The following is a 13,524-nucleotide window of genomic DNA, read 5'->3' as shown; positions in this document are numbered from 1 at the left end:
ACTCCAGGGGCCTTGGAGATATAGTCTACTCATAAAAATGCTTGAAAAGAGATTGATGTGTATGATATGTGTGGTGTGGGTGTAAGTGTGGCTCGGGATGCTGGGGAGATGACTCAGAGGTTAAGAGCGCTGACTGCTCTTCCAGAAGACCTGGGTTTGAGCCCAGCACCCACACGGTGGTTCACAGCTGTCCATTCTCCCGTTCCCTCCAGGGATCCAGCCTTCTCTTCTGGCATCTGAGATCACCAGGCATCTAAGTGGTACACATACGTACATGCAGGCAAAATACCCATACATGTAAGAGGGAAGGGGAGATGGAGATATTGGTGGGTTGGTGAGATGGTTTTGCTCAATGCCAAGCCTGATGACTGATCCAATTCTTGGATCCTACATGATGGGAGGAGAGAACCAACTCCCAGATGTTGTCCTCTGACCCATACAAGCATGGCATGGCACAATGCAGCCCCCATAAATAAGTGCAAATACATAAGACTGGTGACAGATGTTCAAAGCCCACTTTAGGCGGAAGGCAATAGGAACCCAGAAAGTTGATGAGATTAAGGTATATTGGCCAAGCCTATCTGTATTATTTCCTCCCACACCCATCCTGAATTGAGGCTGAAAACAAAACAAAAAGCAGAAAGCAAGCAAGTATCATTTAACACGGTGGTTCTCAACGCCCAAATGCTTCGATGCTTCTATACCGTTCCTCGTGTTGTGGTGACCCCCAACCACAAAATTATTTTCGTTGCTTCTTCATAACTGTAATTTTGCTACCGTTATGAATCGTAATGTGAATATCTGTGTTTTCCAATGGTCTTTGGTGACCCCTGTGGAAGGAATGATTGACTCTCAAAGGGCCCCTTCCCGTCTTCTTCTTTTCTAATTAAAATTTAAAAAAAAATTTTATTTTATATGTGTGGTTGTTTTGCCTGCATGTTTATGAACCACATACATGCAGGACCCTTGGAGGCTAGAAGAAGGCCTTAGATCCCCTGTAACTGGTGTTACAGATGGCTGTTAGCCATCACATGGGTACTGGGAATTGAACCCAGGACCTCTGAAAGAGCAACAAGTGCCCTTAACCCCTAAGCCAACTCTCCAGCTCCCTAAAAAAAAAAAAAAAAAAAAAAAAAAAAATTTAAAACAAGGTCTCACTATGATCACCTGCAGTTTTTCTTAACCAACTTGAAAACTTGTGTTTGTTTGGGGCTTGTATCATCCACCTCTAGACCTTTCCCTCTCCCAAGCCCTCAACCAGGACTAGAGGACATGGGCTCCTCAATGAACTAATACAGTTTTGATGCTCTTCTGCCTCTTCTGCATGTAGAGCAGACAGTGTGCACTGTAACCCCCTGGGCTCTTGGAGCATCTTCTAGCCAGTCCGAGGGCAGTGTGAGCAGAATCACGTACATGTGGATAACGTCTGTTTCTTTAACTGGCACCAATGAATGATTCCCTTTATATAAGAACCAGAAGTCAGCTTGTCCTAGGATCGACATAATATAATATTTTCCATTTATTCCAGAAAGGCTAGGTTTTTTTTTTTGTTTGTTTGTTTGATTGATTGATTTGTTTTTTGAGGCACAAGTGGGAAGGATTTGACTGGGAAATTGATGTTTGCTTGCTTGTTTGTTTTTTTCTTAATGAAATGGCTCAAATTTGCAAAGATTTTGAATGATTCTGTATCTTCACAATTTAAGCATCAGGAGATGGGCTTAGTGGGTGACTGAGATGGAGGACAGAAGGAGAGAGACGCCAGGGTAGGTGGGATTTGGTGACAGTGCATTATGAGGATGGCATTTCAGTTATCCTGGAGACTCTAGTGACTTGGAGAGTTCCAGAGAGCACAGTAAGGTTGGGAAGGCAGGAGGGAAGCAGGCACCTTCTCTAGGTGCCTTATGAAGCCTTGCTCAGCAGCTGAAGGAAGGAGAGCCCTGCGTAGAGGGCGCAAAGGCGTGGGAGAGTGTCCGGATCCCACGTGTATTGGGGGCCCGATCTCTGGACTTCCAGGCCGCTCAGCCCCACTAGGGCTTCTGTGAGGGTCAGTTCCTCCTCCCCGAGGGAGGAGAGCAGGTCAGGTCGCAGAGGGAAAATGCCCTCTTTGTCTTGCAGGAAGTTCTGCTCCATGGTGCTTTCAACCTGCAAGGGACCAAAGTGGCCTGAAAAGGAGGAACCGAACCCCCTGCCCCTCTCCTGACAAAGGCAAGCTGATTACCCTGAACACCTAGGGAGCGGGAAGACACAGCTCCTAGGATAAGACTCCCTGTGATTCCAGCTGTGCCCTCCCGTCTGTGGCTTCTCCCTGGCATCTCACCAGCTTCAACTGCATCGGGAGGAGCTTCTTCTCCAAGGATTTTACAAGAAGCTTCTGTTGGGCTTCACTTAGCACTGGAGGGAAAAGCAGAGGAAGAAAAATGTGTTGCCGGTCCAGAGGGAACTACAGACTCCAAATAGTGACGTTTCAGAATTCCTGTACACTGTAGTCAATGAATCCATCGGTCCATCTGTCCGTCTCTCCATCCACCCGCAGCTGAACACCTGCTCTATAACGCGCATCTTGGCTGACCACTAAATGCAAAGTTGTGACCCTTGACTGAGTAGGTGGCATGCACCTTTAATCCTAGCTTTGGGAGGCCGAAATATGGGTCTCTGTGAGTTTGAGTGCAGATCATTCTACATAGTGAGTTCCAGGCGGGCCAGGGCTATGGTGAGACCCTGTCTAAAAAGCACGGCAAACCCCAATTCTAATCTTTTGCTGCAGTTTTGGGGAGAAGACAAAGTGGTGTTTTCTGTTTGTTTTTGAGACAGGATCTCATTCTGTAGCCCAGGTTGGATTAGAACTCACTCTGTAACCCAACGTGGTCTCAGACCTACAGTGATCCTTCTGCCTCAACCTCCTGAGTGCTGGGCTTATAGGGATGAGACAGCCCAGGGAGTTAAGGAAGTCATAGCTGAGGGGTTTCCTTTGCGTTTGGCATTTTTCTTTCTATCTTTCTTTCTTCCTTTTTTTTTTTTCCCCCTTTTCTTATTTATTTATTGAGAACAGGGTCTCACTATGTAGCTCTGGCTATCATGGAACTCACTCTGTAGACCAGGCTGGCCTTGACCTCAGAGATCCACCCGCCTCTGCCTCCCAAGTACTGGGGTTAAAGGCGTGCACCATGTCTGACCTTCTACCCCACATTGTGTGTGCATGCACGTGTGTATGTGTGTGCATTCAAACACACTCCTGTGCATGCCATGATGTGTATGTGGGAGGGACAGGACAACTTGCTGGAGTGGTGCCCCACCATGTGGGCGCCAGGAATTGAATTCAGGTGGCCCAGTTTGGCAGCAAGAGCCTTTAGTCATTGAGTCACCTTGTGATTGGTTACTCCCCGAAAGTAAAGCTAACAGGTGGGCAGCAATATGGAAGCCATGAACTTAGCTCTATGCAGAAGGCTTAAATGTGCAGCTAAATAAATAAATAAAGGACCAGCTGAATTCCTAGGACTGTAGTACAGACCACCTGGCATCCTCTCATTCATGCATTTGGGAAGTCATTCACAGGGTTTATTCTTGGGACTAGCTCTGTAGACTAGGCTGGTCTCGAACTCACAGCGATCCGCCTGCCTCTTAGGGTTTATTCTTATAACAGAAAACCACGTGACTCACTGCTCACTCACCTGTTAGAGCCCCAAGGAAATAGAGGACGGCGCCCATGGCATCCTTCGACAGCAGGACGTCTTTTGGGAGTGCTTCTAGGGTCACTTCATGTCCCTTGTCTAGAGCTCCTTCGAGCTGTGAGGAAAACTGGGTGATTAATCCCTCAGGTAAAGGTCTAACCTAGCATCTGGCACACAGTCTCTGGACTCCGGCTGACTCTTTCCCGCTTCTTATTTCTTTTTTGTATAGTCAGGTCCTAGAAAATACTAGTTCCTTGTTCCTTGGGTTTGGAGCGCTGGAACGTTCAAGCTGTTATCCAGCAGAGGGCGCCACTGGCCTGTTGCTACACTCTGACATCAGAGAGTGCACGTGCCTTCCGGGAACCCTGTGCCAGTGCTCTTTTCCAGGGACTAAGGGGCCAGTGATGGCCTAGTAGCCTAGGTACACTTGGCCAGCCTTGAGAAAGTATCCGCTGTGGATTCTATAGCCTATGGCCGCTCTGTGCACTGTCAGTTCCCCCTCCCCATCTGCATCGGCCCACCACCACCCAGACGCGCCTTCCCCCACACTTCCTGTTTTCCCCACGGGACCTCACCGTCTGTTCAAGGTCTTGGAGCTCTTTTTTCTTTCCTAGGAGGTTGCTGAGGGAGGTGAGCAGGGAGCTCTGCCCCACTTTACTCAATTTCTCCACTTCTTGAGTCTCTCTCTGAACCTCTTCTTTTAAAGTCTCGAAGTCCTCATGCATCTCCCCTAGGGGTACAGTCAATACCGCTGGCATCTCCCCTAGGGCACAGTCAAGGCCGCGGGCGCCCCTTCACCTGGCCCCTCCCACCCAGTACATAGTTTCTGCGGGCTCAGTCACACCTCCCTCTCCCCCCTCCACTTTGGCCTGCTTCCTGCCTGAATCGGACCTCTTTACCAAGGAGTGTGGTTATGAAGTTATGCTAAAGCCTCGCCATGAAGGATGGAGCTAGAAGTTGGATGGGACCCCATGCAGTCAACTAACAAAAAAGTTAACCACGCCTCCATTCCCACGACTCCCGCCTCCCCCCCCCCCCCCCCAGGCTTCATCAGTGCACAATTGGTCTGTGTTTTCAACCAGTCCAGCTAGCCGTTTAGGGTAAGCCTATTTCCCCTTCTCTTGTGGAAAGGACGCCGTTGACAACTTAGTGACAGTTGAGCTGGGGCTGCTTCAGAGCAGTGAGTGAGGGTCTGGATCCGGGGAAAGGAGTGAGCTGCAGCCTGGTTGCTTAGAGACCTGGTATCCTAAAAGTACATCCAGTCTGTGTTGGAGAGAGTGGTTTCCTGGAAGTGGCTCTAATTTCAGGACCTGGGACTCGGCCTTTTTCTTTTCCTTGCCCCCTAATGCTTCTCCCCCTACCTGTGTGGCAAAGTCTTGAAAACATTCCCAAAACTCCTTACCAACATCAGATGCCTGGATAACTGAGAAAACAAGAAAGTAAACAGGCAGGTAAGAACATGATCCTTCGGAATGGCGGCCACCCCTAGGCAGTGAGTCTCTGGGGACCATGAGACTGCAATGCCCCTCTGAGCTCCCAGCCCTCTCCAGAATCCTCTGGCTCTGTTCTGGCCACACATTCTTGGGTGGCAGGAGTGGAGCGGAGGAGCTAAGGCGATGTGAAAAGGGCACTCCGAGCAAACTGGTGTCACTCAGTAGCTTAGTGACTCAGCGCCTCCTGCCCTAGTTACTGGACAGCAGATACCTGTGCAAACAGGTTGCAGCTACTGGGGCCCTTGACAACAAAGGCCTGAGACAGCCGATCTCCTGCGCATCTTGTCTACAGATCTCCCCCTTCCGTGGCTTTTTCCTAACTTTCTGTTGGAGGTTCTACGGGAGGTTCTGTAGTTGAGGGATAGCTGTTTGCTGAGACCTGTCTCACTAACTTTCCTGTCTGTCCTATGGAAGGGGGAGGAAGATGGGAGTTTTGAACCCGAGTCAAGAAAGTTGTGAAGCAAAAGGCACACTTACGTAAGAATTTTGCCTCTCCTGGCTTTTCTGAAAACATAAAAAGAGCGCTTCTGTCAGGACGAGCTCTTTGCTGCCTTTCGCCAAAGCCACTGTTAAGACTGCATTCTCATGAAAACCCAGAGACCCTGTTAGCACACCCATCTGGATCAATTGGTCTCCGAATCTCTCTGTTCCTGATGGTGCCTTTGTTTCTTTGTCTCTTTGGGCAGTATTTATATCCCATACCTCTCTCTGCCTGAGGGCCCAGGAAACAAGAGCACATGCTCTTAGAGGGTGGGAGATTTTAGGGGATGACTTGGGGCAAGGGAAGTGGGGCGCACCTACCTCCTGGAGGGAAGGTCTGCATGCTGTCATTGCAGATGTGTGGAATGTCTGTAATGGACAAGAGAAGGCACCCAAGAGTTACACCGGCTGCCACACCCCTCCTTCTGTAGCCTCAAGCCCAAGGGTTCTGCTCAGGGCTAGATTCTGCCCCTCAAATGCCCCCTCTAATTCTCTACCCAACCCTACTGCTGAAAGTTGTAAGCTCTTGCCTACAATAGCATTTTCTCTCCCGAAATCCAGTACTGGCGGCAGGATCTGTCTCCTTGGGCTTTCTAAGGTCAGAGGCTGTGTTGGTTTGGTCTTTGTGTCGCTCCCTATGGCTTCCCCAGCACCCAGAGACACCTGGAACTCAGAGTTCCCCCCCCCCTTCTAGAGCAGCCTTTGCTCTGTCTCCGGCAATGGGCTGCCTCCCCGATCCCCCCACATCATTGCAAGATAGGACCAGGATGCCCCCGCATTGATGGAGGCACCCCTTATCTTGAGGGGAGAACATGCCCGTCTCTGCTCACCCCACTCATCTTTGCCATTAACCATCAGCTGTCTCACACGAAAGGCCAGGACACAGCCCTTGGGGATGGTTACAGCCTCCTTGTGGTTCACGGATCCCTAGGGTTACACAATGAGAGTCTGTGAGTCCTCTGAGGTCCTGCATAGGCGACGTTAAAACAGGGGCAGGAGGCAGGTGCGGAGCCGGGGCTGAGAGCCTCTGGGGAGGCCCCAGCAGGACCTCCAGCTGTCTGTCTCTGTGGTCTGGACTTGAAGCCTTCCCACTCAGGTCTAGGGCTCACCCTCTACCTTGCTGTGTCTGCTTCTGGATTCGACATGTGAAAGGGAACTGGGCAGACCTGCTCCAGCACCCGCCTGTGCACCATCCGGTCTCACCCCCCAGCTTCTTCTGCCCTGCTTCCTCTTCCTCTGCACCCACTACCCCATTCTTATCTCACCCAGGAAGTCTTCCATGACTAACTCCTCCCCTGCTCCCAATCCCAGGCCATCCCTCATGAATACACTCACTAGGTGTATGTAGAGATAGAAGAGATACACTTCCTTCTACTGAATTTTCCAATCCTACATCCTCTGGGCTTTCACTGTGTGTCTCGTGTATATGTAAGGACTTTTTTTTTTTCTTTTTGATTTTTCAAAACGCGTTTTCTCTGTAGCTTTTTGTTCCTGTTCTGGAACTAGCTCTTGTAGATCAGGCTGGCCTCGAACTCACAGAGATCTGCCTGCCTCTGCCTCCCAAGTGCTGGGATTATAGGCATGCACCACTGCCTGCAGAACTTTCTGACCTACCCCCACCACAGGGGCTCACCAGGTAGCCCAGACTGACCTTGAACCTGTGACCCTTCTGGCCTCTGCCTTCAGAGTGCTGGGATTACTGGTGCCCCACCACCACCACACCAGGCAGGAGCTCTGTTCTTCAGCTTTGGCAGGTGGGAGGGGAGGGATGAGGACAAACTCGGTAGCACTTGGCCTGCTCGGTATTGTCTGTGGTGTGTGGACCGGGACCCTGCCCTGCTTGGTACTGCTAAGCAAGGAGAGGGGTGTGTGGCCAACTTGACTTTGGATATTTTTTTCCATGTCCTCTATCCTGAATAGGCACCATTCAGGCAGAGTTAATGGAGCCTCTGTGTGTGTGTGTGTGTTTGTGTGTGCGCACGCATGTGTGAAGCAAACCTGCAGTCCCAGCGGGGCAAAGAATGGAAGGGAGAAGCAGCCTTCTGCCTTGCCAGCTCTCTCCAGAGTGACTTCCTGCACGGTCTCCACCACCTCCATCACCACGTACAGGTTCTCCCCACGATCCCGCATCTCCTTAAGGAACGGGTGATCCGCTGCCAGTTTCCTGAGGCAGGAAAAGCAGAGGACGTCACTCAGCGCCGCCTCACCGGGGCCAGCTTCGGGGCTTTATATTAACGTTTATTTTATTTCTGAGACAGGGTCTCACTATACAGCCTTGTGTGACCCGGCACTCTCTCTGTAGAGCAGACTGACCTTGAACTTACAGAAATTTACTTGCCTTTGCCTCCCAAGAACTGGGACTAAAGGCATGTGTCACCATGCCCCGCAGTGTCTACTTTTTAATTCATCAATCCTAGCATCTAGACAGTAAGGTGCCAGGGAAGGAACGAGGATTCAGTCAGACCTCAGTGCAAACTCAGACCTCCGGCTTCCGGGCAGGGCAGCTGCTTTGAGTCTGCGTTGCCTCACCTATAAAACAGAGCTGACGCCAACAACCTCCCAAGGTGCAAGATAAACTGGGCAAACAGCCGGAGGCGCAGCACCTGGCCTGGATCGAGGCCTCGTGGTCACTTCCTCCTCTCCTCCTACCCAGGAACAGGTTCTCCTCTTTTGGCCTCTGTTTATATGTCTGAGATTCCTCTCTGCCTCGTTTTTTATGTTTGTGTGTGTGTGTGCGTGTGCGTGCACACACGCATACGTGCATGTATGTATGCACATATGATGTGTGTGTACATGGATATGTGCCGCAGTATGGGGGTCAGGTGACAGCCTCAGGTGTCTATCTTTGCCTCCCTCCTTGTTTAAGGTAAGATCTTTCATTGTCTGAGTATACCAGCCTAGCTGCGTCCTTCTTCCTCCAGTTCACACCTCCAGGGATTCTCCCGTCTCTGAGCCCTATCTTTCTGTGAGAACACTGGGTTCTCAGAGGCAGGACAGTACGTGCGCCTTTTACGTGGGCACCGGGGATTAAACTCAGGTATGCACACTTGTGGGACAAGCAGTGCACCTATTCCTGCCTCCGTTTCCCAGATGTAGCCTGTCACTGTCATCTCTTCTCCATCTATAGTCTCACCTCTTGCCATTCCCAAGGCTTTGTCTCCTTCGCCTTGCTTCCGTATGTTAACATGTCTCTGCCCCTAAAAGATCTGCTTCCATTCCTGAACACTCCTCCAGACTACCATCCAACTTGTTTCCTTCACCTTATTGGCAAAATCTCCAAAGATATTTATCTTTGTCTAGTCTTCACCATCCCGTCATGATTTCTTCTGATTACTAATTTCTTCTAATTTGTCTTCTGTTTCTGCCCTCAGCTGAAATCACAATGGCCCCACACTCTCTGTACTGGGTATCCCTCCCTAATTGTGCAGTGTGACTGTGTCGTATCTTGGCTTCCAATTGCATGCTACTTCTTCTCCTCCTATCTTTCTGGTTTCTAAATCATATACATTCTTCTTTGTTTGTTTGTTTGCTTTTGTTTTTAGTTTTTCAAGACCAGGTTTCTCTGTATATCCCTGACTGTCCTGGAATTTACACTGTAGACCAGGCTGACCTCGAACTCACAGAAATCCACCTGCCTCTGACTCCCAAGTGCTGGGATTAAAGGTGTGTGCCATCACCGCTCAGCTCTAAATCATATACATTCTATCTGACTCCTATTTTCCAGTTGATTTGGAACCTTGATATTTTCTGTCCTCTGAGATTTTGCTGTTTTTTTTTAAATATTTATTTATTTATTGTATATACAATATTCTGTCTGTGTGCATGTCTGCAGGCCAGAAGAGGGCACCAGACCTCTTTAAAGATGGTTGTGAGCCACCATGTGGTTGCCGGGAATTGAACTCAGGACCTTTGGAAGAGCAGGCAATGCTCTTAACCTCTGAGCCATCTCTCCAGCCCCAGATTTTGCTGTTTTGTGTGTATGTGCATGTGTGTGTGTATGTGCATGTGTGTGTGTATGTGCGTGTGTGTGCATGTGTGTGTGTATAAAGCAAGAATAAAGCATCAGATCCCCTGGAGCTGGAGTTACTGGTGCTTGTGAGCTGCCTGATGTGAGTACTGAGATCTGAACTCGGGTCCTCTGCAAAAGCAGCAAGTGCTCTTAGCCGCTAAGCCATCTTTCCTGTCCCCCGAGATTCTGTTTTTTTTTTTTTTTTTTTTTGGTTTTTCGAGACAGGGTTTCTCTGTGGCTTTGGAGCCTGTCCTGGAACTAGCTCTGTAGACCAGGCTTGTCTCGAACTCACAGAGATCCACCTGTTTCTGCCTCCCGAGTGCTGGGATTAAAGGCGTGCGCCACCATCGCCCGGCTTCCGAGATTCTGTTTTTATGCCTCCTCTCTGAGTATTCTCCAGCCTCCTCATCTCCCCACCCGATCCCTGCCATCCTGATTGGTATCTTGCTGACCACCACATGTTCGTCTTTATCCTGACCGCTCTCTGAGCTTCCTGCCCCTTTCCCAGCTCCCTCTTGACCATTCTCAGGAGGTAGATACTCCAGTTGTGCCATGTTAGGAGCTGGCAGCCAGCCCTACAGAACTTCCTCGCTTCTGTCTTCCTGTTTGTCATCTTCAGTGTCTTATAATGTCACAACCTAAGTCAAGACCCAGAGTCACCTTTAACGAGACCCTCACCACCACCCTGTCCCCATCACTCTACACCTAGCTGTTGGGTTTAATCCATCCCATCATCCTTTGCAATAAGCCTTGCACCCATTCCTCCCTGCCTTCCAGCCACACTTCCCAGCTCATGTAAATATAGCTTCTGTGTAATTATTCAAGTTTGGGCGGCTACATGGCATCTGCCCGACTCTGCCTTCTTTCCTCCTGTGTCTCTGTTTGGATTTCCTGCCTTGCTACATTCTGTCCTGACATAAGCCAAAGCAGATTCATTCTTAACCAATGGTAACAAAACATACTCGCAGCACACAGAGGCAAATCCCCAATCCCATGTCCTCATTTTATACGTCTGATGGGCAGCTGGACAGGGTCTCTCCTGAGACACTCCTAACCCCACCTTCCTCTGTCTAATGCACTTCTTCCTTCTGGTCAGGTCGGTCACGGGCCACATCAGAGCCACATCAGGGTGTCGCTGGTGTCTGCTTATTGGGCTCCTTGACCTGGTTTCTGGTTCCTACCGGCTCTGGGTCTATCCTACAGCTTTCTCTCGTTCCTTTGGTGCCTCCTTTGCATCTGTCACTCTAGTTCTCCCGTGGTCCCTCTTGGTTTTGAGACATCTCACCTGCTTGTCTTCGTAATGCACTTCTCTCTCTGCATGCCCCCATTGCTCAAAGCCTCCACCCAAGACCACCACCTTTGAGGGTCTGTCTTACTTCCCCAGCCAGAAGCCCCCTCCCCACCACAAGTCAAACCGAGTGCTTCCTATGCACGGATCACTTCTTGCATTGAATAATTACTCTTCTGTTTCAATATAGGGTTTTAATATGTAGCCCTGGCTATCCGGGAACTCACTCTGTAAACCAGGCTGACCTTAAATTCAGAGATTCGCCTGCCTCTACCTCCCGAGCGCTGGGATTAAAGGTGATAATTATCCGCCACCAGCAGTTGGATAATCACTCTTACAGAGTAGCTTTCTCCTTCCTACACCACAGGGTTGTTTGAACGTAGACACTCTGGGAACACCAGCACATAGCAGGATGCCTTACACTCAGAAATCTGAAAATGTTTCCTGGGTGACTTGTCAAACTTGCAAGCCTTTTCTTCTGGCCCCTCCAGTCCTCACCTGCTTCTTTCAACCGCTACTTAATTATTTGAAAGTCAGGTCCCCTGTCAAGCCAGGCATGTGCCTTGTGCAAACATCACTTCCAGCCGGGCAGTGGTGGCGCACACCTTTAATCCCAGCACTTGGGAGGCAGAGGCAGGCGGATCTCTGTGAGTTCGAGACCAGCCTGGTCTACAAGAGCTAGTTCCAGGACAGGCTCCAAAGCCACAGAGAAACCCTGTCTCGAAAAACAAAAACAAACAAAAAAACAAACAAACAAAAAAACATCTCTTCCGACATTCCCCTTGTCTGCTGGAGCAGCGGTCCCTAGGTGTGTGGATGGAGCCAGTCTGAAGTTTGCTTATGGGAGAGGGCTCCGGACAGTCTATGCCAGGAACAGTTACTATGACCTCCGCCTTTTCCATTACGTTTCACAGTCTTAGGGTTGAAGGAACCTTAGAAACTGTCATTCATTCCCACTGTGCTATAGCAAAAAATAAAAAACAAACCCAAAAAACTGAGGTTCCCTGAGAAATGACTTTTCCCAAGGTCACACAGCAAGTGAATATGAACATCTGAACGTCCACATCTATGTATGTGTGCTTGCGGGTGTGCATGTGTGTGTGTGCATGCATGCGTGAGAGAGAGGGGGGGAGGGGGAATGATACTGGAGGTGCTGGATGATGGGAGCAATGTCTAGGAAGGAGCTTGGTTGTGCCCATAGTTGCAAAAGATTCCCCTTGCCCCTGCTAGACCCCACTATTGAACTACTTTCCCATCCCCCAGGAGAATTCTCTTTAAGGATGTTCCTGTGGAGACTACATTGGCAAAGGTCAGGGTGAGAGTTTTACCCTTCCACCTGTGGTCCAGAGCATCTGTGCACTGCCCAACCCCATCCCATCACCCCATCAGCCCCAGCCCCTCTCACCTCTCCTTGTGCAAGTTCTCCAGAGCCTTGGGAGCCACGCTGAGGGTCTGGACCTCCAGTGTGCTGCTTCGTGACAGGCCTGCAGTCCCTTTTACCTTCACCGTCTTTGGCACGTCCACGTCTCCCTCCACTCGGGCATCCAGCATGTTCTTAAAGCTAAAGTTCCCAGAATCTGTGGGATCTACAGGAGGGAAAAGCCAGGAACTGAGCTGAGCTGCATCTCCATGGTGCCTCAGCACCCAGTGAGAACTGTGGGCTTGGTGACCCTTAACCACGTCAGGCAAGAGAGCTCCACGGTCCTAGGAGGACAAGGTGGCTGGTCCTAGCCCTACGGAACCCCTAGAGCCCAGCCCTGTTTGAGAGGCTGACCTGAGGGGCAGTTGCCGGGCTCCAGCACATCCAGGAGTGTGTAGTCGGTGCGGACATAGCGGGCTCCCCAGAATAGAGTGCTCTTCCTCTTCCTCAGCACCAGGCAGAAGGGATGGAAGCGCTTGAAGTCGATGAGGCTGTCTAGGGGTGTCAGATCCCCCCGAGGGTTCAGCTGCCTAGCCAGGGCTCGGGTGACATTCTCAAACATAGTCATTGTGTCTGCTGAGAAAGAGATGGGGGATGTCAAGGTGGCTGCTGAGGACCCCCAAGACCCGAGAGGGACTTTGTAAAGAGGGGTCACCAGGCTCTACTCCTAGAGCTGGGGGAGACCTTGGAGAGGCCTGGGTTTTTGAATGTTAGGTCTTGAAGGAACCCAAGGAGTCCTTATTTGGTGATGAAGAATCCTGGGTTTCAGAATTCACACGACTGGTGGGAGACGCCAGACCTCCCCTTTGTCAAGGGCTCTTTTCTTAGTACATGTTCATTTCTTCACAGTCACGGAGCCCAACTGGCATGTCATCATAGAGGAAGTGAGGCTTCCTCTCATACCAGGGGACAGCTGTAACCAAAACTCGGGGACACTAGGGAAAGGAAGCAACCACCACTGGGGCCGATAGTGGACAGTCAGAGCTGGGTACCGTCCTCAGTCGCCTCTTCCTTGGCAAGGGGACACTTGCTTGAACCCTGAACATCCCTCACCCCTGCCTCCCAGCGACGTGGCTGTAAGGAGGCCAGTTCCCACTCCTTTGCCTTTGGTTTTCCTGCTTACATTACATCCCTTTTCCAATAGAGAGAATTTGTAGTCACGTCCT

At 50.3% G+C, this 13,524-nt stretch overlaps 1 protein-coding gene across 4 annotated transcripts; it reads right to left on the bottom strand.

Annotated features, from left to right (window-relative positions):
• Window positions 1–1,538: 1,538 nt before the first annotated feature.
• On the bottom strand, window positions 1,539–12,926 carry Gsdma (gasdermin A). 4 transcript variants are annotated; one of them, XM_057775912.1, is made up of 11 exons: window positions 12,713–12,926; window positions 12,344–12,524; window positions 7,640–7,805; window positions 6,472–6,568; window positions 5,963–6,010; window positions 5,639–5,665; window positions 5,071–5,091; window positions 4,244–4,398; window positions 3,669–3,783; window positions 2,318–2,391; window positions 1,539–2,142 (listed from the first exon to the last, which is right to left on the bottom strand). In XM_057775912.1, the coding sequence occupies exons 1-11, from the start codon at window positions 12,924–12,926 to the stop codon at window positions 1,900–1,902; spliced, it is 1,341 nt and encodes a 446-aa protein (XP_057631895.1). In that variant the 3' UTR covers window positions 1,539–1,899. The 4 variants fall into 4 exon arrangements, with proteins under 4 accessions (XP_057631895.1, XP_057631893.1, XP_057631894.1 ...); XM_057775910.1 differs by lacking the exons at window positions 5,071–5,091; window positions 5,639–5,665 and adding an exon at window positions 5,483–5,548 and having other exon boundaries at window positions 4,244–4,419; XM_057775911.1 differs by lacking the exons at window positions 5,071–5,091; window positions 5,639–5,665 and having other exon boundaries at window positions 4,244–4,419.
• Between the last annotated feature and the right edge of the window lie 598 nt (window positions 12,927–13,524).

The sequence above is a fragment of the Chionomys nivalis genome, chromosome 7 (genome assembly GCF_950005125.1).
Source record: "Chionomys nivalis chromosome 7, mChiNiv1.1, whole genome shotgun sequence".
Taxonomy (NCBI): domain Eukaryota; kingdom Metazoa; phylum Chordata; class Mammalia; order Rodentia; family Cricetidae; genus Chionomys; species Chionomys nivalis.
The sequence above is the reverse complement of the archived record's forward strand: the minus strand, read 5'-3'. Positions and strand labels throughout refer to the sequence as shown.

Excerpts from the sequence above, each read along its gene's own strand:
- Gsdma (XM_057775910.1), bottom strand. The coding sequence starts at position 12,926 with ATGACTATGTTTGAGAATGTCACCCGAGCCCTGGCTAGGCAGCTGAAC. Across the intron at positions 7,806-12,343 it reads GAGAACTTGCACAAGGAGAG|GAAACTGGCAGCGGATCACC; the intron begins GTGAGAGGGGCT and ends TTCCTGCCTCAG. Across the intron at positions 5,549-5,962 it reads GCAGACCTTCCCTCCAGGAG|TGAGACAGGTCTCAGCAAAC; the intron begins GTAGGTGCGCCC and ends CAGGAAAGTTAG.